Genomic DNA, 27,321 nt, shown 5'->3' with positions numbered 1-27,321 from the left:
GGTTGGGCGTTTGAACATTTGATTTAACTGAAAAATCTATTTTTTTCTTCTTCTTCTATTTTAACTGTTTCATAGCTGACCATTTTTATGGAACCATTTTCTTTTTTTTTAAAAAACAGGCAAAACAATTCTACATCAGATTGAAAAAAATATATATTTACATAAAACATTTTTCCCCCTTAAAAAAACCTTCACACACTAGCTTTGCCTCAAATAGATAAGTAAATAAATAAACCCAAAAACCAAAGAAAAAAAAAACTAAACCAAAATCAAGATTTAAAAATATAATCAAATTGAATGAATTTAAAACTCCACAAACATGTTAAACATAACAAACATAAACAGGGTCTTCTCCTGGTCTTCTTCTGTTAATTGCAGATACTCTTACACAAAACCTCTAAAGACACGGCAGTGTTACCACAACCATACAAAACTGACCTGGAGGTTTTACTAATTGTGGCTCCTTCATGAGAGCAGTGTACATAAAGGAATTGAATATTTAATTCATTCATTCATTTAAAAAACATTTATCTCATGAGTGAGGAGATGGTTTGCACCAGATTTAGCTGTTAGCTAATCTCCATCTGTTGTCCTTGAGCGGACTGGAAATATCTTTGTCAACACTTTATGATTTTATTAAGCTTGCATTGATGTCCTGAATTTATATAGATATCATTTTTTTTTATTTTTAGGGTAACACACACTGTACATTTCTGTTTAATAACAGGCTGTGCACCAACCCCTGTCTGGCATGTTATAGAGGATGCTGCTGGTGGCTGATAGGGTCCCAGAAGTCACATGGTCTGTTGCTCTGGTGGATTGTGGCATTTTGCATGATGTGGAATCCTGCATCCATTTACAAACATCTAAATGAGTCTGAAATCATCTCTCCTTAAAACCTGTAGCTGTACTGTAGACACAGTGGAAATGTAGTGCTGGTCTGCAGCCCAATCCACATCTGTGAAATATGTAATCTAAAATATAAAGAAAAAAATAGTAAACACTCAATACCTGTAGGTCAAGAGTGCTGCACAAACTTTTTTCCCTGTTTTATGTGTGAATGTTTAATGGGATACGTTAAAAAACATGAAATATCTATATACAACTGTCTCAAAAGATACTAAAATACACAAATATGTAGTCTAATTGTTTGTGTTTTGTTAGGTTAAGTGCTTGTCTATGAAACTTTTGACCAAGATGAAATGGTACTGCATGTGTAAAAATATATTAAACATACATTTTACTCATGCAGTATGTACACACATGTATGGAAATATATGTTTATTAAATTTAACAACAATTTATGATATACATGTTTCATATTTTAAAACATAGCTAGTTTACAATAGCATACCCTCTCATATTAAACACTTAGATAACAGACTTTCTCTGTGCTGAATAGTGCACAGCCATTACTTTTTAAATAAAGTAACGTGATTTAATGGTGTTTGGTCAATCATCTTCCTAACTACAGACTCAACTCTTCTGCACAGTTGTAACCTCACACACTTACACATACCAGAAACCCTTTTACACTTCAAAATAATCCACCGTTGCACAGATCCCTTTATCTTTATTGATATTAAGCAAAAACACATGACATAACACTTTTAACGATTTTAAACCAGAGCACATAATATTCACTCTCCATTAACAGTCAGAAGCAAAGCATGCTGGGAACTAGAAATCTGCTGTGACTCATTCAGTGAATGTGTGCATACATACATCTATGTGCAATATGTGCTCAATAAAATATCAAACAATTAATATTTTTGTCTTCATTTCTAAATATATTTGTATGTAGCAATATATAGCTATATTTTATCAATATATAATACATGATCATATATTGCTGTATATTGAAAAATATAAGCACTAGTTTCTAAAATATATGAAATATATTTTGAAATGCATTATATTTTGCAGTATATTATCATTTTGTTTCGTAAGGGACAGCTTTTCTGAAGTGGGTTTAAATGTGTGCATTCAATGTGTCACGTCTTGTTGGTTTAAAAATACTGCAAACAGGAGAAATTAGAAATTGCATCATATGAACACTTTAAAGCTCCAATATGTAGGAATTTTGTAATAAAATTTCCGAAAATAACTTGCACAGTGTGATATATTTCCACCAGTTGTGTACTTTCAATATCTCAAAAGTCTCCAAAGATTTTTTATTTTAGAGAAATTCCGATTTTAAATAACTGGCCGTCCCGGAAAAGAAATGTCGCCTCTCAGTGACGCAATGTCCGCTCTATACTTTGTTTCTGGTGTAGACCATGTGATGACACAGTGGAATATCACATGGTCAAATGCGGAAGTGGTGGTTATGTTAGTTATGTGGTTAGCCGCGCGTATGGTTTGGTTGTCGTTGTTATGGATCACGATTACTCTTTGGCGAGTATTGAAGTGCCAGGAAAACGTAAGCGTCCATATTCGGATACACACAGACTGTGTGACAAACGGAGGAATGAAACCAGGATAAATATCGGCCAGGCGTTTACGAGATGGAGAGAGCTGCGCGAAAATCTTGGACTTGACAGAGACTCTGCTCTCGCGAGTGTATTGATAGACAGGTAAGCAAATCAATTATTTATTATGTTATTGTACAAGTAACGTAATAGTTACAGTAAAGATGGTCCAGGTCTCATCTGGATTTGATAATTCCAGTGAGGATGTATCTGTGTTTCCCTGCAACACATGCAACTGTCAATAATAGCACTTATAAACAAAGTTATATTGCTCTTTGTACTAAGGTAAGGATTTTTATCACGTGTGGTGACCGAGATTATGGCAGTACAATTAAATACAATCGGATATGTGTTGTTAAAAATATATTTAGTCATTACTTGCAAATGTTCGTCAAATTTACTTTTAGAACGATTAGTTTGAGCACGTTAAACAACACGGCATTAACCATAAAGACGTAACACTGCACAACTTTAACCCAACAAATCATTTAACAAATAGCTGTAAGTTGTAACGGGATAATATAGTATAACATTCCTTGCAGGTCATTAATTATGATGACATAAAATAATACGATCAGATATACAGGTAATACAAAACCGAATAAATTACCTCATCTGTGATCATGATTTGTTTATGCAATTTAGATACATTGCTATGGTGAAAACGCATTTAAAAAGACATCTCCCATCATCACCAGCTTCATAGCGTCATCAAGCTTCGTCTTTGTTATTGTTGGAAATGCGCCCTCTTGTGGACAATTACAAAAGTCGCATACTGGAACTTTAAGTGCCTTCATCACAACGAGCTTTTATAAAATGCTTAGAGCCACATTTTTTTTACAACATTAATCCAACAATTAAATACACCACAGACAAATTTTTAATTGTGTTCTCTTCCTAGACCATGATAATGTAGCTAGTTCTCATTAACTTCTTACTGCGTTCTCTTCTTATGGCATGAGTTTCAGCTTCTTAGTCTTTACCACGTTGCCTGCCATGATGTTTATTCTGCGTTTACACTGCTCACTTCCTGCCTCAGACTGCTGTGACGTAATGGTTTTTCGGTTCTGCAGTTGGTAATTGTTATTATTGAGATGTGCGAGCGCTGGGTTACACTGAATTGAATGTGGAGCGTCACTGTGATGTCACACACACATTGCCAACGTTCTGCTCATGCTCTTATCTCAGAATAAACCCTGACAGGGAGATCAGGACCCTGACGCAAAGCTGGATGTACATTATTCCGCTTATTATACAGCTACTTGCCCCATAAGTAAATACTTAAACACGAAATATTGATTTCAGTTGAAATATTTGAACGCAAAACTTCTGTGAAGACAGGAAAGAAAACAGATAGAACTGAAAAAGATTAGAAAGTTTTTGTTTTGTTTTTTTTTTAGAAAAAAAGCAGCAAATGAAAAGGGAAAAGTGTGTGTGTGTTTAAGAACATAATTAGATTAGAGAGTGCTAGAGTCAGAGGATCAAATAAAGATGGAAGAGATTTATTTTTAGCTAATTCTTGAAGATGGTAATAATATTTTATATTCTAGTTAAAAGATTGAAATAAAAATCAGACATCCAACAGTAAAACTACACTGCTGTAAACAACAACAACAACAAAACATTTGAAACCATCAAATCATTTGTAATGGTTTTACTGGTTATAATGGGACTTGTAATGGTTTTACTGGAAACTGTAAAGGACCATGGTTTCTACTGGTAATTATTCACCTTCTATTGGTGGCTTTTTAAAACCATTAAATTATAATGGAAATGTCCCAAACACACTACAGATTTTTTTATGGCCTTAATGGGTAAAAGGTGACGGTTTGTAATGGTTTTTGTAGTGGAAACCATAAGAATGTATGTGATCGTTCCCAAGGGAAATTATGCTATTATTTTATTTGATTGTATTATTATTATCTTATTTATTTATTTTATTTTATTTTATTTATTTATTTATTTATTTTTGCTGCAGAGTAGGCTATGTATTTCGTAAACATGTTGCTTGAAATAAACGTTTTAAATAGAAAGCAATGTCCAGCCAGCAGAGGGCAGATGTCTGGTTAACTTACATTGACACATTAACAGTCTTTTCAAACTGAAATAAAATATTGGGTGCACAGGAAGGCCCAAAGATTTTGTGGGAACATAATTATATTTGTGGTGCACGAGTCCATCCATTTACCTTTCACTTCCACTTTCTAGAAAACCAAGAAATGCTGCACAGAGAACAGAGGACACTTTTAGTGTTATTTCGCATCCTTTTTTTTTTTTTTTTTTGACTTGAGAGGAAGTCTAATTTTCTCTCTTCCGTTCTGCTGTGTTGTCTCGTATGCCTCAGTCAGTCGTCTAGACGTCTGGACATGAACAACTTTCAAGAGTCCTGCTTCTCTGTTTTAGGAGTTCTCCTGGTTTTCCTTCTCCGAGGTGAGTGACTCGAGATATAGACTACAGCTATTCCTGTGTAGGGAATGAATATAAATATGAAGAGTTCAGATGTAAAAGCCTCTAAGTGCCATGTGAAATGTTCATCTAAAATTTGGATTTTTATCAAGCTCCTATGCTTATGTTGAGTCATTCGTTTTCCAGGCTATTAAAGTGAAATAACTGAACATAAATATAGGAGCTTGATAAAAATCCTAATTTTCGTTGAAAATTTCAGATGGCTTTTGCATCTGAACTCTTCATATTTTCAATTAATTAAATATGTTTATGTTTATGATGAAACTATATGTGTTTAATGCAAGGCATGCTTACAGTGGTTTTGAAATGATAAAGTATTGTGTATTTTTATTTTACTGATTAAGGCAAATTATGATGGACATGTAGGCCACATCAGTCAGTGTTTCATCTGTGAGAAATGTTTGGCTCAGGAAACCTCAAGCCTTATCTTTAGCGAAGGTGGTTAGCTGCAATAGAGCATTTTTAGAGCATTATTTAAAGTTCATTTGCCATTTAGTGCTTTGAAAGAAGAATATTAAGTCATTAAAATGTCTAACGCTTACAGAGAGACATGCAGATGTGGAAGTGATGTGGTGGAGGTTAACATGAGATGTTAAAATTAAAACTCACACATTTAAAATAAGAAGTGCAGTGTGATGGGTGGAAGTACTATGAATCACTCAGAAGAGCACGAATGGACATAAGCTGCATAAATTAACAAATACAGACACAGATCAGAAGTCACTGTGCAGATATTTGGACACAGGCACAATTTTTATTATTTTAGCTGCTGACAAAAATGTATTCAATGTAAAGTTATATAATATGGGCTTAAAGTACACACTCTGAGATTTAATTTGAGGGTATTCTCATCGAAACTGGAGGAAAAGTTAAGGAATTACAGCGGTTTAATATGTACCTCCCCCCTTTTTGAGGGGACCATACGTAATCGGACAATTGACTCAAAAGCTGTTAAATTTGGGTTATTCCTTCATTATTTCTACATGAACTGAGCAGGTAAAAGGTCTGGAGTTGATTCTAAGTTTGCCATTTCCATTTGGAAGCTGTTGCTCTGAACCACATCATGCAGTTAAAGGAGCACATGCAGGTGAGACAGACAATTGTTAGGCTTCAAAATCAAACAAATCCATCGGACAGATGACAGGAACATTAGGAGTCCACAAATCAACAGTTCAGTACATTCTGAGCAAAAAGAAAACACTGGTGAGCTCGGCAACATAAAACCCTGCAATCAAGCCAGCACTGGCCCTTTACTTCACTTAGAGATAGTCTTATGATGCTTGTCTACTGGATGAGCTGACTCAGCTCATCACGGCTCAGTATGGTTAGCTTCTCCACTGCAGTTTAGTATCACTTTAGAGTAGACGGGATTATTCACGTCATTATAGTTGCACTGCCACGATTCCTAAAAAAAAAAAAAAAATGTTTTCATTCTGCGTCTCCCCATCAAGCTCTCCCTGGATCCGCTCCTCTGCTATCAACGAGATGATCGTCTGTACCTCCGCAACAGACAACAAAATGTTTTGGTTGTTAAAAAAGGTGCAATTGTTCAAAACAATTACGTTCGATCCTTCGCTTGCTGTGCTGATTTAAATCTAGCTCTTCTGTTGTGTTTGTGTCACAGTTTCAGGGACGCGGGTAGTGACGATTCACACCGGCCAATCCGTGATCAGCAGAGCTTACACCTCACGTTTTGGTAACAGTTAGATTAGATTAGACTAGATTAGATTAGATTCAACTTTATTGTCCCTGCACATGTAAGGTACAAGGCAACGAAATGCAGTGAATGGTACGGTTCACTTGGAACCTCAGCTGAGGTGGTACTGAAAAAGATCTCAGGTCACAGGAACTGAAGCTAACTTTGAATCCCTCCCACCTTGCAGTGCATCCTCTGAAGGCAGCATTTTTCAGTTTTCGGATGCAGCCTTTGTCTTCCTTTCTTCTTTGCCAACTTTCTCTACCACAAGTTTTTACTTAAGGAAACTTAAAATTCTTTAGCATCCCTAGTGGTAATGAAGAAATCTACCCACACTGGGCCATCTTTGGTTTAATGTGGGCAGTCCCATAGTTTGGCTTGCTCACAGAGAGCCTGCTCTGAGCCCAAAGATCACCTGCACTGGGCTTGAACCAATAGAGGGATATACTTTCTGACCCGATTCAGTCAAATGCAGCAAAGATTGGATGGGGCTTCACAGTACACATGGATGATTACCCAAAATATTTTTTTGGTTTTGAAGGTAAAAAGTGGGCAATGGCCAAGTTAGTCTCCTGATCTAAACTCGACTGAGCAGCATTTCACTCGCTGAAGACCAAACTAAAGGAAGAAAGAGTTTATAAAAATGGGTGTAATTCCTAAGCATTTTCCTAAGTCATGTTCATGTTCAAACCCTTGAATTAAAGTCTGCACTTAAATTTTTCTTTCTTTATTTGTTTTAATTCTGTATAAAGCCAAAATCATGAAAATTGTGTCAGTGTCCAAATACATGTATATGGACCTAATTGTTCATTACAAACCCAATTAAAGGCCATGACTTGAATATGCAGTTCAGATATCTGGCCATGTTTCATCCTGACGGTGCTGTGGAGCGCTCCTCCAGAAGACAGTGTGTGAGGACAGAGTAATGTGTGTGAGGTGGTCGGAAGCCTAAACTCTGTCAGCTTCTTTACACGGCTGATCTATATTCTGTCAACTTTCTGTTCCTTTTTTCTTGTTGTCAAGCTAGTTTTTATTTATGTGTGTTGATGGACACATTGTCTTATGTTGAATGTGAAAGAAATACGACATGAATTTGTGATATTATAACCTTTTTTTTCTGTATTATAGGCTCATGTTCTGATGCAGATGAAGATGTTGTGCGTAAAGCTGTTGGAGACTCACTGGAATTAATCGCTGATTATCCAAAAGATGGTCTTGAAGCCCTGTGGAAATATAATGAGACTATTTTTGCTGAGTATCGCAATAGTGATTTACAAAAAGCTAAATCTGAATTATTTAATGGAAGGTTAAAGATGTATAAGGACAATATTAGTGTAAGAGTAACAGACCTTAGACTTCAGGATTCTGGAAGATTCTCTATTGTTGCAGAAGGAAAATCTACACAATATAAAACAAAGTTCATTGAGCTTCATGTTCATGGTGAGTTTAATTACTTGATATTTATTCTGCCGATGCTGTCAAATTCTAAAGCAATGTATAAAGAACTGATGTTGAACATGATTATGATTATTTAACTAAAGTTAAAAAGTTGCTTCATGAGGGAATCAGTCTGCTAATATCATTAATTCTCCTACAGAGCTCGTCAGAGATGTTCAGATTGAGTTCAGTGAGTCCTGGCTGCAATCAAAAAACATCTGCGTGTTTGATCTTCAGTGTCTGTCGTCCGGTGATCCCAAGCCCTCCTACAGCTGGAGCGCTCCTCAGATCCAGACTCGAGGAGCTCACCTGAACATCAGCCTCCGTCCAGAAGAAAACACCACCCTCACCTGCACAGCCAACAACTCCTACAGCGCCAACCACACGACCCGGACTCTAGTGTGCACAGAGAGAGCTGAAGAGCAAACGTTCTGTGTACAATACAGACAAACTAAGTAACATGGGCATAGATTAATTGGGGGATATAAGAAAAATGACAGAAAAACTGAAACTTTTGGAAACACGAAGACGTAAAAAAAAAAAAAAATGACTGCATCAATATATGGTTTATTTGTGTTTTTCAAGTCATCTCCAGGTAATAAATAAAGTATATAAAAATTGCAGTTTTAATTTGCATAGCATTGATTACAGTATAGAAACTACTCTGCCTTATTATGTGATAAAAAAGTGTTGTATAGTAGTATATAAACATTAACAAGTCATTATTACTGAGCCAATTAAAATATATAAATTAGCCAATTAAAAGATATAAATTAGAGAAAATATAACGTTGCCTATACACTAAACGTTCTCTTCTGTTCACAAAGCCTGCATTTATTTGATCCAAAGTACTGCAAAACAGTAAAATTTTGAATATTTTGAGTATCTAAAATAACTGTTTTCTACTTGAATATATTTTAAAATGTAAGTTATTTTGATTTCAAATGTAATTTTTAGCATCATTACTCTAGTCACAGGATGAAGCTTCGAGCGTGATTTCAGAGCGAGGCTTCGTTACGTCACGACTGTTTCAATATTTCAGTGTTTACCGCTGGAGGGCGATCTCTGTGAACCAGCGTCTATAGATCTGAACATATCTCAGATCTGTTTCATCAATTCTAAACATTTTTAACAAGGCATTTGTGCGATCAAAATAATTAGGAGTAGATAATAGTTTCTCAATTTCCTCTGAATCTGTCCATAAAACAAACAAAGTAAGCCAGCAAATTAATATTAAATATTTTGAAAAACACATATTAAAACCAGGTTTTGTGTTGCATTTACACACTTTTGACCAGCAGGCGTCACCAGAGTGTGGTGTTTCCAAACAGTGAATCGTTTTGTGAATCAATTGATTCGAAGCTTTGAAAAGCTTCGTTTCTCCCATCACTGTAGTGGGTTAATTTAGAGAGCTAATGGAGTGAAACAATGAAAACGAGTGAACAGATTCAGACACTGAGTGTGTCGAAAGCTATTATTGAGTCTGTCCTGTGTTCTTCTGTAACTGTCTGGTTTGGGTCAGCCAGTAAATCAGATTTAAGGAGACTGTTACAGACTGTTAGGAGCGCAGTAATGATCATCGGTGTACACCTGCACATCTCCAGCTTCATCAATCATTACCTGTGTTCTGTCATTCACTTCTGTCAATCATTCTACATCTTTAATTATTGCCTTTCTCAAGTATTATGTAAATACATATGCACATCTCTATTATTTATATAGTTCTATATAGAGTAAAAGTGCACAAATCTGTACATAAATCTACTGTTCCAGATTCTTTCACATTATTTAAAGCTTGCTAAATGTATTTTTATGTTTTGTTTTGTTGTTTTACACCTGGAGAATAAAGCTGATTCTGATTCTGATTTGAAAACTTGGCAAACTGGCACACGCTCACAGTGCATTATGGGTATTTTCTAGCTGTTGAGTGTACACTGGTTGAACACATATGCCTTGTCCAAATACCCACACTTAAGGTTAAACTCTGACACATCAGTATCATTGCTTTTCTACTTCTTATGACGTATTTCCTGTATTTGGCCCAAGTGTTCAAGTGAGCATGAAGACCACAAGTGTGTGTAGAGCTTTTAAATAATAAAGCTTTTGTTTACAAATGTCTGTTCATTAGTCCCTATAACATGACAACATTTTAATTTGTGGTGCTTCTAATTAAGTGATAAAAAGTGTTTCAAAAGCTGTACAAAAGAAACGCCACCACTACTCATATTTGCACCAATAAAATGTAAAAACACATTTGGTTTTTCTACCAAATCATATATGTAATATCTGATAATTAATATTTCACATACAATGCACTGTGCTGTGGCGTTTTTAAGATCTAGGACAGTCTTGCACACTCACTTCCTGTCGCTCTCACAAGTGGCCAAGACCGCGAGCGTGGGTATATGTCGAGAAGGCAGGTGACATGTCTACGCTTCTACACTCGTGATTGTGCTGCATTATGGGATTTAATGAGTGCACCTCTTTCTTTCTTTTTTTCCTTTTATTGCAAGTGGTGTGAAACGGGAATGAAATTCATTTCAAGTGCGAAGCCCTACATTTTAAATACTAGTAAAATGCAATACTACATTTGTTATACATCTAGATTAAACCTGTTTAGACTGCTTAGTTTTCCTGACAGGGCCGTGCTCTTCTGCTGACCGTCTGACTAATACTTTCCATCAGAACGAGATCCTCTGTCGTGACTTTCACTTCCTCTGATGGACTCAGTGTCATTGCATTGCAATGCCCTGCACAGTCTAAAAAACTGGCTCGTGTGTATACAGCTTCTCAGAAATGCTCTTAAGAATAGTCTTAAGCTTTGACTTCAGTGTCAAAAAATAAAATAAAAAATTCTTAGTAAAAAGCAGGACTTTTCTAAGAGAAGGATACTTTTATAAAGAAGCTAAAAGCCAGTTCCAGTGAAGTCTGAGACTGATTCTTACGTGTTGACTGAGATGACACTAAAGTGTTGTGAACTGAGGACTACGATGATGTCATCACAAAATGACTGACCTCGACCTCTGAATCAGCCAATAGTGAGCCTCCTCTGCTGAAGTCACAGCAGCACAACACCAATCATGTAGTGCAACTACAATACAATCATTGAAATGTTTTCATATTTAAATGTATTTTTTTCATGCTTTGCATTGTGCAAATTCATCTCAAATGATTACTGATGATTTGTTTTCTATTGGTGTGTGAACATGAGTCCCATCAATGGCTCCTATTATGAACACATGCACAAACAAGAGAGGAACAGTGAAATATTAACAACTGATTATGTCGTAGCAAGTGTGCCAATGTCGGCAGTTTAGTGATTTCATCACTAGATTTAGGGACTTCCCCGTCCCTTAAGATACTTTTATTTGTATTTTTTTTCAAAAGCCTAACAGCAAAATCAATTTCTTGGACAAAACTTCTCTACATCCTGAGACTCTCCAGTGACGTCATGAAGGTGAGTTCACTGAGCTATATAAATATACATATAAATATTTTATTCATGAGGTCATCTAGAAACATCAGTTTCAGCTTCTTTCAGTTGAAAACAGTTGGCATTACTGTTCACTGTTTCTTTGTCCTTTAAATTTGAATGATTTAAGTGAAATGTGGGTCATTCAAATATAAAACAACAACACCCATCACTTTTGGCCACTGTTGTGTTTGGTTGGGATGGTCCCATAATAGGTAAGACCTGATTACCGTGTCATCTCCAGTGCATTGCTGCATTTTTCCAGTTTTCCACCCAAAAAAAAAATGCAATTACTACTTTCATATCTGCAGTAAGAGCATTGACTTGTTAAGTGGAAGAGGTTATTACATTTCTTTGTCTGTAAAAAAAAAAAACAAAAAAACATTTTTTGATCTTGACAATCAATTATCGTTTAATCAACTCCATTTTATTTAAATCCAGTATGTCATGTTAGATTATATGATGATCTCTATCAGATATCTCTGTGAGTTTGCCTCTCTTCAATCCCTCCTCCCTTCCTTGTCCTTTTCCTTTTTCTCTCTTCCTTCCACAGATGTTTCCTATCATTGTTTGATTGTGAGTGTTTTTATCTTCTCTCACTCCTGCCCTCCCTTTCTTTCCTCTAGTTTTCCTCTTTCCTCCGATCTGTGGTCTATTTCTCTCTTCGGCTTTATACATGCGGCTCCAGATCTGGGCCTGTATTCACAAAACATCTTAAGACTAAAAGTAGTTTGTAACTCACCAATTTAGGAGAAAAACTTAAGAATAATGGGCATGTCAGTCCTTAATTTAGGACTCCTACAATTTAAGCATTTTAGCGCTAAAACTAGCTCCTAAGTCTGTATAACATTAGGCGGAGTGAAGAGGAGTCCTAAGTAAGACCAAACACAAACTATTCCTGAGATAGCTGTTGAGGCCAATCTACCTAATTAATGCAGCCTAAAAATCCTTTAACGGATTTGGATATTAAAAGCATATTAGTATGTTATGTGTAAGCCAGGTTAAAGAGATGGGTCTTTAATCTAGATTTAAACTGCAAGAGTGTGTCTGCCTCCCGAACAATGTTAGGTAGGTTATTCCAGAGTTTAGGCGCCAAATAGGAAAAGGATCTGCCGCCCGCAGTTGATTTTGATATTGTAGGTATTATCAGATTTCCTGAGTTTTGAGAATGTAGCGGATGTAGAGGATTATAATGTTAATGGAGCTCATTCAAATACTGAGGTGCAAAACCATTCAGGGCTTTATAAGTAATAAGCAATATTTTAAAATCTATACAATGTTTGATAGGGAGCCAGTGCAGTGTTGACAGGACCGGGCTAATATGGTCATACTTCCTGGTTCTAGTAAGAACTCTTGCTGCTGCATTTTAGACTAGCTGTAGTTTGTTTACTGAGCTAAGAAATATAGAGCTGAGTATCATCAGCATAATAAAGGTTTTGAAGGTTATCCCAACTCTAAATTTTCCTTCGCTTATATCCTTATTTCTATTAACCAGTTATGAAGATATAATAGCTGTTCTTGAGTCCAGTTCTGTTTTCTTTTGCGTTTGCATTGATTACTATCAGCCATGATTATTCTACTCTGTTAATTAAAAGGCTGTTTAAAGGCATATTCACTATTTATGAGAAGCACATGCTTGTTTAACAAGTGGAACTTATGGAATCTGTATTTGAATGTGGCAATATCTTTATTTTTAAATCTTTACTCTACAGTATTTCTATGAATTTATCTCGGGCAGAAACTATCAGCCAATCACTGTGTGCATAGTTAATAAGCACTCTGACATCATCCATAGTAATGAAGTTAACCCCGCCCCCTTACTCTTAGCTGAAGACTTCTCTCTTTTCCTTAGTTAAAGTTCGTCTGAGCAAAAAAAACTCTTAGCTGAAATCTTTTACTGGTATTTAGGAGAAATCTTAGTGGTAAGATGAAATGTTTTGTGAATACTGGCCCAGATGTAGAAACACTAAGGGTGTTACTTAGCACCTGCGAAATGGATACATTTCTTTTTTTACGCCTTCTCGTTTGGAGGCGAGGTGATGAGATGATAAGATAGTCGCTTTACTCTGGCGTCCAGTGAGCATGTGGTTACATGAGTCTGGTTACACTGTGGCTGCAGACATGCACTTGCATTTTCAGACTTGCACTCTCAAACACCTGCACTACCACAAATGAGCTCACTTGCACTCTTTTTTATGTAATTAATTATAATTTTGTTTATTATTATTATTGAATCACGATGTCACTTGCAGTTGACACAAATAATGCATGTCACCACTGGAGACCAGACGCTGTGGTGGTTAAATTATTAAAACTAATTAACTGCATACAGGGTCCTGCAAGTCATCTGTAGGAGAAAAAGACCACACCCACAAATCCATGGCCAAAGAACAGCAGAATATAAACACAATGCACAAACTCTCTCATTACTTGCTTTTAAACCTCCAGTACAAAACTTAATATGGCTTAATGTGTTAATAAATGTTATTAAAGGGGTCATATGATGCTATTTTTAAAGATCATTATTTTGTGTAATAGAATATGACGACATGCTTTAATGTTCAAAAACACATTATTTTTTTACATCAAGGCCAGTATGACAAATTACGTGGATCCTTTGCAGTTTGCATATCAGTTCAACATGGGTGTGGATGATGCCCTTATTTGCATGCTACAAAGAACCTATGCACATCTGGACACTCCTGATGCATCTGTGAGGTTCACTTTTTTTGACTTCTCCAGTGCCTTCAACACGATCCAGCCCCAACTGCTGTGTGAGAAGATGAGGAGGATGCAGCTGGATTCATCACTGGTCCAGTGGTGTATGAACTATTTATCCAGTATTTATCAGTATGTGCGTCTGCAGAATAGTATCTCTAATACTATTCTGAGTAATACGGGGGTGCCACAAGGAACCGTGCTGGCCCCGTTACTGTTTACTATCTATACAGCAGACTTTCAGTACAATAGTGGCAGTTGCTTCCTCCAGAAATTCTCAGATGATACGGTCGTTGTTGGCTTAATTAAAGGAGGTGAAGAGGAGGAGTACAGGAGAACTATTACAGAGTTTGTGGGTTGGAGCAACCACAACTATCTCCAACTTAATATCTCAAAAACAAAGGAAATGGTTGTGGATTTTAGGAAGAGGAAGAAGACACCGATGATCCCAATCACAATCCAGGGCAGTGAAGTGGAGTTGGTCTCCAGTCCCAGATATCTCGGTTTACAGCTAGATGATAAGCTGGACTGGAAGAGCCACACGGAGACAGTGTATAAAAAGGGTCAAAGCCGACTTTATTTTCTAAGAAGGCTGAGGTCATTTAACATCTGCCGTCCTTTATTGTGCAGCGTCTATCAGACAGTGGTGGCAAGTGCTCTGTTTTTTGCTGTGGTGTGCTGGGGAGAGGGTGCTCGCATGGGAGATCTAAATCGGGTTAACAAATTGATTGAGAAAGCAGGCTCGGTGGGGACTGAATTTGATGTGATCGAGCACGTGGCTGAGAAAAGAATGCTATCTAAGCTAAAATCAATCATGGACAATTCCTCACATCCAATCCATGTGCTGGGGTTGATCAATAAGAGCACCTTCAGCCATAGGTTGATTGCACAAAAGTGCAAGTCTGAACGTACCAGGAAGTCCTTTGTACCAGTGGCCATTAGAAGGTTTAATGTGTTATGAATATTCATATGTTACGGAATATTCTATATTTACTTCTGTTATTGAATATTCTATACTGAATATGCATCTGTTACTGAATATTCTATATAGGTATTATTATTTATTTTTGGTTGTTGTTGTTTAACTGTAGATTGGTTGGAAGTAATTTGTTCTGTTAAATGTGGTGTCTGAGTGTTAAGCTGCCGTGACAATATAATTTCCTGCAAAGGATCAATAAAGTATCAACAAACAACAAACAAACAAACATTATTTTTCAAATACTGTACATTATTGTAGGTCCTCAGTGCTCCGCCTCTCTCAAACGCATTGTTTTCTACAAAGTCCCTCATTCTGACAAGCACAGTCTGCTCTGATTGGCCAGCTGACCCAGTGCACTGTGATTGGCCGAACACCACAAGCACTTGTCGTAAATGTAATTTAATGTAGCTTCATCTTTCAAAAAAAAAAAAAAAAAAATTAAAGACAGTTAATAATGTCCTTAGTTTTACCATCAGTTCAAGCTGAAAGGGGAACAGAGTCACGCTTGTATGTGTTTGCAGTACACAAGCCACGGACCCTTAAGACTGCTGATGCCACTGTGTGACCTTCTCTCTCTCTCTCTCTCTCTTTCTTACACACTCACACACACACGTGATGTGCAAAACTCCTCATTCAAACATTCAATAGCAAATACTTAAACTAATATCAAAACATACTTCCAGTAGCTGATTCAGAAGCGCCTGATTGTCGTAGCAAAGTCAGAATAACCTCCTCTCATAGGTTCACAATATGGCTGTCCATAACATGTGTTGCTGTTCTGCTGTAAGTAATCTTAAAGATTCCTAAATACATCTACTATCAGAAGACCAAATAAAGTGCTTTTGCTTTCTCCTAGACACACACACATCTCCCTGACATGACTGCTTCAACACTAACTGTGTTACTGAAACCACACCTTCTTTCTTTGTGTGAACATTTAGGTGCATTACACAAATATTTCCACGTTGTGATGTAGACATGTGGGGGCGTGTTTAAACAAGGTGTTTTAGGGAGAGCGGCAGAAAACTTAACTTTTGCACCAAGAGCTTGTAACACTCCAAAGAGAAAGGAATAACTGAAATCGCATCATATGATCCCTCTAAAAGATCAAATTCACCAATAAGTCCTAATGGAATATGTCGCAAAACAAACAACAGAAAAAAAAAAAACATTTTAATGGTTAAAAGTTGATGGTTTTAAAGAGCAAGTAAGATGAAAATTCTAAGCTTTCTATCACTGTTTATAAGTCCTGTACATTAGGTTTAAATCCATCCAAGGTTAAAAAACATTGTCATTTTGTCAAAATATCATTTTAAAATTACCTCAATTCTCAGAGATCCCCAAACGGTTCGCGCGAAGCTGTTCAAAAGATTCACCTTTCGGTAGCATACTGTGTTCTGATTGGTCAACTGACATAGGTTTGATTGGTTGTTCCGCACACTCCTCCACGGTAAGCAATGCGTTGGCATCTGTTTGGGGTGAATTATGTCTTATTCCTCTTACCGCGAAGCAAACAGTAAATTAAAAACTTCAACAGTCTCGCTGCTTTTTCTTCTGTGTGCGTATTCAAGCCGCGCGCTTCAGTTAGAATCTGAATAGTGTGTTCAACTCGGGGGTGTGGTCACATTAGATATAATGAAGGGAGACGTGAAAAACAGACATCGCATTGTTTTCATATGGATTACTTTATCACAGAATATCTGTTTTCGGCAGCACTTGTTTAGTTTTAAAGGAGACATGTCAAGCTTTCTATAGATATCTCTCTCATGTCTCTTCGTTGAGTATTCACGGAGTTACACTTCATTTTAATGACGTGTTTGTAAATGAAGATCAGCGCAGACAGGCTGCAGACAGCACACATACTGATAAGACACTCGGGAGAAAACAAACACATAACTTCATAATCATACTTCGCGTTGTGATTCGGAGATGCTCGTTGTTCTAAATAAATTTGGTAATGAACCCTCTTTTATGGCCAAACGCTTTGAAAATCCCGCTGTACTCACCGAGATTACAAAAGCAGTCATCAGTGAAATGTTGTAAACACAACAGAAGGGATTTGTTGTACTGCTCTGGTATTGCGGTAAAAATGAATTTTAGTCTTTGGTTCTTGTGATCTTCATTCTTTGGCAGTGAAAATAAAACAAACCTGCCTTTACAATTAAAAACACACTGTCTCCTCGACATGATGCTCTCACACCAACCAGAGCGTCTGTGTGTGTGTGTGTGTGTGGCGGGGGGGGGGGGGGGGGGGGGGGTGTTGGGATGGGGGCAGGTCAGAGTTCCGTTTCTCTCAAGACGGTAGGCGGAGATTATTATGCAAAGTGCTCCTAGTGACGTACATAGAGATGGGCAAAAGATTTGAAATCTATAAAGACTCGTTTCAGCGATTCAGAGTCGAATCCTTACTTTAGAAGCCAATAACTTTATAAATCGTGTACTTTTTGGTTTAATTACTTTGCACATTGTTTACTCTGATGGACAGCTACATCATACACTGTAATACAGGTAATTTTTGATTTCCCATCTGTGTGGCTCTTTTATATTTGTAATGATATTTGAAGTGAAAACTGTCAATTTTTCTGTCATGGTTCTATTGATTTTTCGGACACTAAGTGCGCCAGAAGTGCATCTGTTTAGAAAACTGGCAGCTCCAGTAGTAATAAACAGATTTATATTCTCTATCTTTATGATATTGTGCTGTACCCACAATCGAGCAGTGATTTGGGGAAAACGCATTATGGGTATTCTCTAGCTGCTGAGTATTCACCTGCTGTACACATGTGATTGTGGTGAATTGTGGGATTGAATCAGTGCATTTAATAAAATCCATTACAAATGTGTGCAAGCATTTTTGTGACACATCAGGACACAGATTTGTAAAATGATGAGGGTATAACATAGTATTACAAGAAGAAGCTGACTTTTCAGGACGTTACTCCATGTCCCAACGTTTTATGATGGATGTAAATAACACAGAATGGAGTGAAATGAAAATCTGAAACAGCACAAAGATCCCTGTGAGGACTAGAGTTAGGTGTAGGGCTATAGAATATACAATTTGTAGAGTATAAAATCCATTACGCCTGTGTGTGTGTGTGTGTGTGTGTGTGTGTGTGTGTTCACTACTCACTGCTGTGAGTTCGTAAAGGTTACCATACTTGGCCTCATGTCATGTCATTTTTCTTTAAATTATAAGTGGCGTGAAGCATGAATAAAGGTTTATGCGGTGTTATCCTGTCAGGGCTGTACTCTTCTCCTAACCAAATTGACTAAACATTACATTAAAAACTACTGTAAAATATAAAAGTCTATGTGAGTTTCACTTCCTCTGATGGACTCCGAGTTGTTGCATTGCAATGTCCTTCACAGTCTCTGAAACAACATAGGGAGGTTCTTTGCACATGCAAATTAAATGACTCTATTTTTTTAGGTCTTCTCGGTTGGATGCGAGGTGATGAGATGATAAGAAAGTCGCTTTGCTCTGGCACCCAATGAGCATGTGGTTACATGAGTCTGGTTACACTGTGGTCACCATATGCAAACTAATATCATTCTTTCACACATTAGGTCCATCTTCAGAGGAAACTTGCTGTAAACTCTGACACATCAGTATCATTAACAAAAACTTCCTTATTCCTCTAGGACTTCACTTCACTTTCACTCCCTGCTGAGCTTCCAGTACTTCAGCTCATGTATAGCACTGTGCATGTACTGTGCACTTCCCGCACACTGTAGTGTTGGTGGATCAAATGCCTGCGCTCTTGCACTTGACCCTAGTGGGCGGTGCAAACAAATTTTAGAGACCAGAAAGCCCCTAAACCTCAAGCACAACTTTCAGAAGGCGCTTTTTAAAGGTCTCGTCACCAAAGATCTTTGCGAGGTGTCATTTATGCAGATATGCACAAACTGAGAGACGCTGAGCAGTCGGTGTGAGGAAGTCTGTTTTTCTCTCTACTGTTCGGCTGTATCTCATGTCACGGACGCCTCAGTCTGTCGTCTAATCATCTGGACATGAACGTCCTTCAAGAGTCCTGCTGCTCCATCTTAGGAGTCCTCCTGCTTTTCCTTCTCCAAGGTGAGTGTGTGGGGAATGAATGTGCATCTGGAAAACTGCTCGTTTCCATATCTGTAATGCTAATATATACAATGCTCTTGATGACGTATGGCAGAGTAAATGGATTTCACTATGTTTGCTTAATAAATACAAAACTATATATAATGCATGCTTATAGGTTTATTTATATTATAGTTTTTAGGTAAATGATTTAAGTAGAATCAGTATTTCATCTGTTAGAAAAGGCTGTTCGACTCAGGAAACCTCAAACCTTATCTGAGAATGTGGCCAGTTAGAGCGTTTTTCTGTTGCAACCAGCATTACATTGTGAAATCAGGTTAATTAGGACATCTTTCGAGTCATTTCAATGGCAAAAAGTGTCCAAATCTACCTGAATTTGCCATAAAAAAACATATGTTCACTTGTCATTTGGTTTTATTTCAAACAAAGCTGCAAAAAAATGCAAAATTTGCAAAAAGTTGTGCAGCTGATGAGGAAATGTCAACAAATGGATATGAGAAAATAAAACGAAGAAATTAAAATGAAGATAGGCACACAAAGAAACAAAAATCGCTGCGTGGTGGAAGTGCTGCTGTGAAACACTTCTTTACAGATCACAAATGGGTCAGCATGGGTCTTCTGAAGTAACCAAACACAGACACAGATCTGGAGTCACTGTGCAAAGATGCATCAGAAATGCAATCACAGGCATAGATGCTCGGATCTGACTGAAATCTGATTCTGACATCCGGGGAGGATAAAGTTATTCTTCATGCTGATGGTGCGGTGGAGCGCTCCTCATGAAGACTGGAGTGAGACGTGTGAGATAGTCTGAGCTGATGACATAAACTCAAACCCCGTGAGCTTCTTCGGTTGCTTATTATTTATCAACTCTCTTGAATTTTTTCTCATGGGGTTTGTGGTTGTTGTTGTCACATTGGTGCATAATAAGGTGTGTTGATGGGTGCTTGTTATCTCATGCTGAATGTGAGAAAAAAAGGGCATACATTTATGGCAGTATGTAACCGTGTTTTGTTGTCTGTTCTGTATTATAGGCTCATGTTCTGATGCAGATACAGATGTTGTGCAGAAAGCTGTTGGAGACTCACTGGAATTAATCGCTGATTATCCAAAAGATGATCTTGAAGTGCAGTGGAAATATAATGAGACTATATTTGCTGAGTATCGTAATAGTGATTTACAAAAAGTAAAATCTGAATTATTTAATGGAAGGTTAAAGATGTATAAGGACAATATTAGTGTAAGAGTAACAGACCTTAGACTTCAGGATTCTGGAAGTTTCTCTATTATTGCAGAAGGAAAATCTGAACAACATAAAACAAAGTTCATTGAGCTTCATGTTCACGGTGAGTTTAATTACTTGATATTTATTCTGCCGATGCTGTCAAATTCTGAAGTAAGATATTAAAACTGATGTTGACTCTGATTATGATTATTTAACTAAAGTTAAAAAGTTCCTTCATGAGGGAATCAGTCTGCTAATATCATTTATTCTCCTACAGAGCTCGTCAGAGACGTTCAGATTGAGTTCAGTGAGTCCTGGCTGCAATCAAAAAACATCTGCGTGTTTGATCTTCAGTGTCTGTCGTCCGGTGATCCCAAGCCCTCCTACAGCTGGAGCGCTCCTCAGATCCAGACTCGAGGAGCTCACCTGAACATCAGCCTCGGTCCAGAAGAAAACACCACCCTCACCTGCACAGCCAACAACTCCTACAGCGCCAACCACACGACACGGACTCTAGTGTGCACAGAGAGAGCTGAAGATTCAAGTGTGTTGCCAGGTATATTTCAGTTCTCGAATGATTAGAAAAATGTTATAGCTTCCTCTGAAATCTGTAAAGAGCACTAATAAATATGCAACATAGAGCAAGATGCAGGGTTTCCTCTGGAGTATTGGCTGATTGCGGTTGGCGCCGGTGTCGGTGTCGTTGTTGTGGTCATATTCAGTACAACGCTCGCCGTGTGCTGCAGGAGGAGGACTATTAAAGGTGTGTTAAACTCGTATGAATGTGCACCAACAGTGCAGGAGTTACACAGCTGTTTTTACACTTGCAGAAAAAGGAGAAAGTGAGGCTGGCATAACAGTCTATGAAGACGTGAACATTGATGGCCCGGCGAAGGTGAGCGGCTCGTTTCCGTCTATATATCTGCTTTTTAAGGTTCAAGTGATATTGCGAAAAGACTTCTAATAATGTCACGTTTTATGCAATGTGTTGCTTGCCATTTCTTTGTAATTATTTGTGAAATTCACTAGCAATTTCTGACAATATGAAGGTGAAAGTGTTCACTCAGAAAGAGCTAGTAAATTTCAAAAATAATCGGATGTAATCAAATAGAAACATTGTCGTAGAAAACATCACTTTTTCACAAGGTGCATTATTATTATTTATATTTAGTTGTACGTCTCTAGTTCCTAGACACATATGAACTCTATTTTAGATGCATACAAACCTAGTTGGGTTCTAGCTAACTGGATTGAATCTATATTCCAGAACCGCTCTGAAAGTGTTGCAAACGGGATGTCCATTTATGAAACGGTAAAAGACACAAAACCCTCACAGAACTTGGTAAGTACTGGCATGCATATATAATGAATGCTTCCATTACTGCTGTCACTTTGCTTATAAATAACGCTCACAGCATGCATCTACTAACAAGACCATAATTACTGTACACACCAGAGTAGGCTAAATATAAGATAGAGCGGTAACCTACATTGAATCAGAGAGACTGAGAACAGCTTTGACGCATGTTTGGTTGCAGAAGTAACGTCACACTCTTGCTCCCCCTGCAGCCTCAAACCCTGTATGACAAAATCAACTACCAGCGCCACCCTGCGGCCAGCACCAGCACCAGCGCCGGCACTTCCTGCTCTTTCCAGGAAGTCTTGTGAGTGAGTATGGAGGACCAAACCTGCACAAATTACAAATAAATACATGAATATATAGATAAATAGATACATGTAATAAAATGAAAATAAATAAATAAATTATGATAAAAACTAAAATAGTTCATTTGTAATAAAATGTAATCCTGAATTTATATTTTAAGTTACTTTTTTCCTTTATGTATTTATTTTACATTTATTTATTTATTTTTTACTTTTCCGTGTGAAACATGTAAATGAGGGAGGCGGTCCTTGTGGATCGCCGGTGAATCATTGGTTGAGAGCTCATGCAGTGTGTTGTGCCCATGATTTAGTCTATTTTTGTGCCCGATCAACTGGAGACACCCAATATATTTTAACATATTCACATTATTATTTCTAAGTGTTTTATAGCGACTGAATTCATTGACTTATTCTCATAGTTACATCATAAAACCAAGAAGCAACTACATCGTCAATGAGTTTGTATGACGCCTCTAGACACTCGGTGGAGGTTTCTAAGGCTTGTCTTCAGTTTGTTATCACAGAGAAAAGACTCCCAAAAACATTGTGAGCATAAGTTTATCATCAGACGCTCGATATTTGAAAGTTTAGACACCACATACTAAGGTTACATACGACATTGGTACATGTGTTAGATTTTTTTATATATATTTAAAAAATATAAAGAAAAACATAATTATAATAAATGTAAAATAAATAAAGGAAAAAAGTCATTTAAAATATAATTCAGGATTACATTTTATTTCAAATGAATTATTTTTGCTTTTATCACATCATTTATTTATTTTTTTTCTTTTATTACATTGATTTATTTATTTATTTATCTATCTATGTATCAATTTATTTATTTTACATTTCTGCAGGATTGGTCCTCCATAAGTGAGACACAGATAGACAGATGGTTCGTGTTGTTATCTCTGGATTGGATGAACCAGTCTCCCGAATGTATTGTTGGCTGCTTCGGTTGACCTTTGAACTCTTGCATTAACTGTGCTGTGTATTACATGTATCACGTTAAAATACTTTTTTTATAAACAGGATCATTTTATTTTATTTTATTTTATTTCACGATGCAACAATATTGCATCATGCACACTATCATTCAAAAGTTTGGGCTCAGCTAGGTTCTCTAAAGTTATTGAAATTAGTCTTTTATGCTCAGAAAGGCTTAAAAGTTAAAACAGTATACAGTAAATATTAAAAACTATTTTCTATGTGAATATATTGTGAAATGTAATTCATTTCTATGATCAAAGCTGAATAACCCTAATTACTGGTTACTGTCAAACAGTAACAGTTCATATTTATTGGAAACAGTGATGCTTATTATTTTTCATGATTATCTGATAACTAGAAAGTTGAATAGAACAGCATTTATAGAAATCTTTTGTGTCATTATAAAATGTATTTACTGCCACTTTTAAACAGTTTAATGCATCCTTGCATCTTATAATTTATATATAAAAAAATAAAAATAATAATTACTGTTGAAACCAAACTTTTGAATGGTAATGTATGTATTTTTCTACACACTTTTTTGTATATGATGAATACTCCAAATGGGTTAGTCTCACTTACTGATATGCATTAAAATGTAAAATTTAAATCAAAGCAATAATATTACGACCAAATAACCTCCAGATGTCTGTGTGCATGGCTCTTTGACATGTTTTCAGTTTTGTATTTCAGTTTTAAAGGTTTATACAGGTGCTGGTCATAGAATTAGAATATCATCAAAAAGTTGATTTATTTCATTAATTCCATTCAAAAAGTGAAACTTGTATATTATATTCATTCATTACACACAGACTGGTATATTTCAAATGTTTATTTATTTTAATTTTGATGATTATAGCTGACAACTAAGGAAAAACCCAAATTCAGTATCTCAGAAAATATTCATATAACTTAAGACCAATACAAAGAAAGGATTTTTAGAAATCTTGGCCAACTAAAAATTATAAAAATGAAAAGTGTGAGCATATACAGCACTCAATACTTAGTCGGGGCTCCTTTTGCCTGAATTTCTGCAGCAATGTGGCGTTGTTATGGCTGTGTTGACCTTTGACCTCAGAAAACACAGTGGACCAACACCAGCAGATGACATGGCACCCCAAAACCATCAGTGACTGTGGAAACTTTACACTGCACCTCAATCAATGTGGATTGTGTGCCTCTCCTCTCTTCCTCCAGACTCTGGGACCCTGATTTCCAAAGGAAATGCTAAATTTACTTTCATCAGAGAAAATAACTTTGGACCACTCAGCAGCAGTCCAGTCCTTTCTGAAGCAAGATGCTTCTGACGCTGTCGGTTGTTCAAGAGTGGATTGACACAAGGAATGTGAAGCTGAAACCCGTGTCTTGCATACGTCTGTGTGTAGTGGTTCTTGAAGCACTGGCTCCAGCTGCAGTCCACTCTCTTTGTGAATCTCCCCCACATTTTTGAATGGGTTTTGTTTCACAATCCTCTTCAGGGTGCTGTTATCCCTATTGCTTGTTAAGTCTGACGTCACGTAGCAGCACTTCCGTGTCCAAACACTCTATCAGTTACCACAAGAAAGCAACAAAAAGTTGCTCATTTAAACTAGCAATGTGATAGAATACTAGCGAAAAAGTTATAATATTAACCTTTAACTCCATACCGAAGTCCCAGATAGCCAGACAATGAAAATATAAATATATAAAAAAAAAAAATATATATATAAATTATTTGTGTTTGGGATGCTGCGAGCACGGAGACTGTAGTGTATACCATAAGTTTGAAAGCATTTAGCTTAAATTATTAATATGAATAAACAGTGCTCATAAACGGCTGCTGAGGTCGTATTCTCAAATGAAGCGTGTTGAGGCTTGGACCCAGAAACAGCGCTTCTTATGTCATCACTTAACAACTGAATTGCTTGTACACTTATTTTCTATAACATCTTTTCCTTCCCTTTGCAGTGTGCTTGGAGCCAGCCTCTTTTGCAATATCCTTTTGTGTCTTGCCCTCCTTGTGCGAGGTGTCAGTGGTCATCTTTTGTCAAGTCAGCAGTCTTCCCCATGATTGTGTTTCCTACAGAACTAGACTGAGAGACCATTTAAAGGCTTTGCAGGTGTTTTGAGTTAATTAACTGATTAGAGTGTGGCACCAGGTGTCTTCAATATTGAACCTTTTCACAATATTCTAATTTTCTGAGATACTGGATTTGGGGTTTTTCTTAGTTGTCAGTTATAAACATCAAAATGAAAGAAATAAACATTTGTAATATATCAGTATGTGTGTAATGAATGAATATAATATACAAGTTTCACTTTTTGATTGCAATTAGTGAAATCAATCTTTTGATGATATTCTAATTATATGACCAGCATACCTAATTCCATCACACAGTTATCTAGTGAATCTGTAACATAACAAGAATAAACATTTAAACACGTTTAGCATATTCACAGCTGGGATATTGTAATGATCCAGTTAAACCCTGCTTGTGTCCTCGGTTTAGGAGGAAGATTCATATCATGTAATTCTGTCTGTGTAGGAGTATGTAGCTTTTGTCAGAATTCAGATCGCAGATCAAGTATAGAATTAAAGTCACTTCTCCTCTTTATAATTGCAACACTGTTATGGAAATTACCGATTACTCACTTAATATTCCAAAATAATATCACTGTTTCCATCCGCACCCTTATTTCTCACTCTGTCCATCTGAGATGACTAACACATCCAACTCATCAGCCTGACACTCCCACATCCTTAAAACTGCCCTCACGTAACACTGTAAGACTGAAGCCGTCGCTCCAAAACTCAAGTCGTCTCACGATCATAATAACCTCGGTCAGGTTAGGTGCCAGGATAAACACGAGGCTGCGGGGACTATGGGATCTAGGACCATTTTTGAAGGTCCTAGATCAGATCATTTACACAACTTTAATTTTATAGAGTTTTTATCTACTTTTGTCTCCCCAGAAAGACTTTTCGTTAGCTGTATAATCAGTATGTTGTCACACAACGGCATAATGCACTGAATGCTCTATGCTTTTATCACAGCCTTGTTTAAATTCCTGTCAAAAATTAAATATTGCGCTAACCTGACTAAGAGTCCACGTCCACACAACAGCAAATGAGCTGTTAGTCCTTTATTTAAAGGAATATTTCACCCAAAAATGAAAATGTGGTGACTTAGTTTCTTCAGTAGAACACAGACAAAGATTTTTAACTGAAACCATTACAATCTGTCACGCAATGTCCAAACTGTCCTGAGCTGAAAAAGAAGAGCAAACGTGCTCAGGACAGTTTAGACATTGCGTGAATCAGAGGTTAATAAACAATATAAATGCGGTTCAGTTTCTTGCACAGACTGATCGTTTTGTCTTTAAACATCAATGTATCGTCAGGAGCCACAGGGTTTCATTTGGTTTTGTTTGTGTATGTCGTGATTCCCATCCACTTCCATTATAAGACTGACAGACTGCAACGGTTTGAGTAAAAAAAAAAAATCTTGTCTGTGTTCTACTGAAGAAACTAAGTCACCTTCATCTTGGATGGCCTGGGGTAAGCAGATATACATCACACATTTACATGATCCTGTAGCTCAAGTGGTAGAGCATTGCCTTAAAAAGCGCAAGGTTGTGGGGTTCGAATCCCAGGTAACCCATGATAGGAGAAAAAAATTGTTAGCCTGAATCCAATGTAAGTTGCTTTGGATAAAAGCATCTGCTAAGTTGTTTTAATTTAATTTTAATTTAATTTATTGGATGAGCTATCCCTTTAAGTGACCGAATAAACCGAACCGAATCACACATACATTTTCAGGACTCACAACACGTGTTAAGAAATGTGTGTTGCCTTTTGTTAATGCATAGACTAAAACCAAAATGACCGCAGCGAGTTGCATGAACTGCAAATGGTGCAGACTTCACACTTCAGCTCTCCTTCTAAAAAAAACTGTGAAAATGTCCAGTGTGGTGAAGTGACAGGCCGCTTCTGTCACGTACAAAGTCTCTTTGTTCACTCAGTTCACTCAGTTGTATATATATATATATATATATATTCGATCACATGTGTCATTATATTATTAGCTTTTTACAAAAGTCTAGCAGCAGTGGAGGTAAAAGGTTTTTGACCAGCGAAT

The 27,321-nt window shown here is 36.9% G+C and overlaps 1 protein-coding gene across 5 annotated transcripts; it reads left to right on the top strand.

The window, feature by feature from the left end:
• Positions 1-4,541: 4,541 nt before the first annotated feature.
• Positions 4,542-26,847, top strand: LOC127962019 (SLAM family member 5). Of its 5 annotated transcripts, XM_052561418.1 has the most exons (9): positions 4,542-4,901; positions 7,762-8,073; positions 8,231-8,420; positions 21,010-21,098; positions 21,183-21,305; positions 21,373-21,437; positions 21,810-21,884; positions 22,112-22,206; positions 23,071-26,847. In XM_052561418.1, exons 1-9 carry the CDS (start codon positions 4,838-4,840, stop codon positions 23,084-23,086), a joined length of 1,029 nt encoding a protein of 342 aa, XP_052417378.1. In that variant the 5' UTR covers positions 4,542-4,837; the 3' UTR covers positions 23,087-26,847. The 5 variants fall into 5 exon arrangements, 4 of the variants coding, with proteins under 4 accessions (XP_052417378.1, XP_052417377.1, XP_052417376.1 ...); XM_052561417.1 differs by lacking the exon at positions 8,231-8,420 and having other exon boundaries at positions 4,556-4,901; positions 20,820-21,098; XM_052561416.1 differs by lacking the exons at positions 4,542-4,901; positions 7,762-8,073; positions 8,231-8,420 and adding exons at positions 18,919-19,317; positions 20,352-20,663 and having other exon boundaries at positions 20,820-21,098.
• Positions 26,848-27,321: the final 474 nt, after the last annotated feature.

The sequence above is a fragment of the Carassius gibelio genome, chromosome B7 (genome assembly GCF_023724105.1).
Source record: "Carassius gibelio isolate Cgi1373 ecotype wild population from Czech Republic chromosome B7, carGib1.2-hapl.c, whole genome shotgun sequence".
NCBI classification, from domain to species: Eukaryota; Metazoa; Chordata; class Actinopteri; order Cypriniformes; family Cyprinidae; genus Carassius; species Carassius gibelio.
The sequence above is the reverse complement of the archived record's forward strand: the minus strand, read 5'-3'. Positions and strand labels throughout refer to the sequence as shown.

Bases quoted from the DNA above. Each gene is read 5' to 3' on its own strand.
- LOC127962019 (XM_052561418.1), top strand. From the start codon at position 4,838: ATGAACAACTTTCAAGAGTCCTGCTTCTCTGTTTTAGGAGTTCTCCTG. The intron at 8,074-8,230 runs GTGAGTTTAATT...ATTCTCCTACAG, and splicing joins CATTGAGCTTCATGTTCATG to AGCTCGTCAGAGATGTTCAG. The intron at 21,438-21,809 runs GTGAGCGGCTCG...TCTATATTCCAG, and splicing joins ACATTGATGGCCCGGCGAAG to AACCGCTCTGAAAGTGTTGC.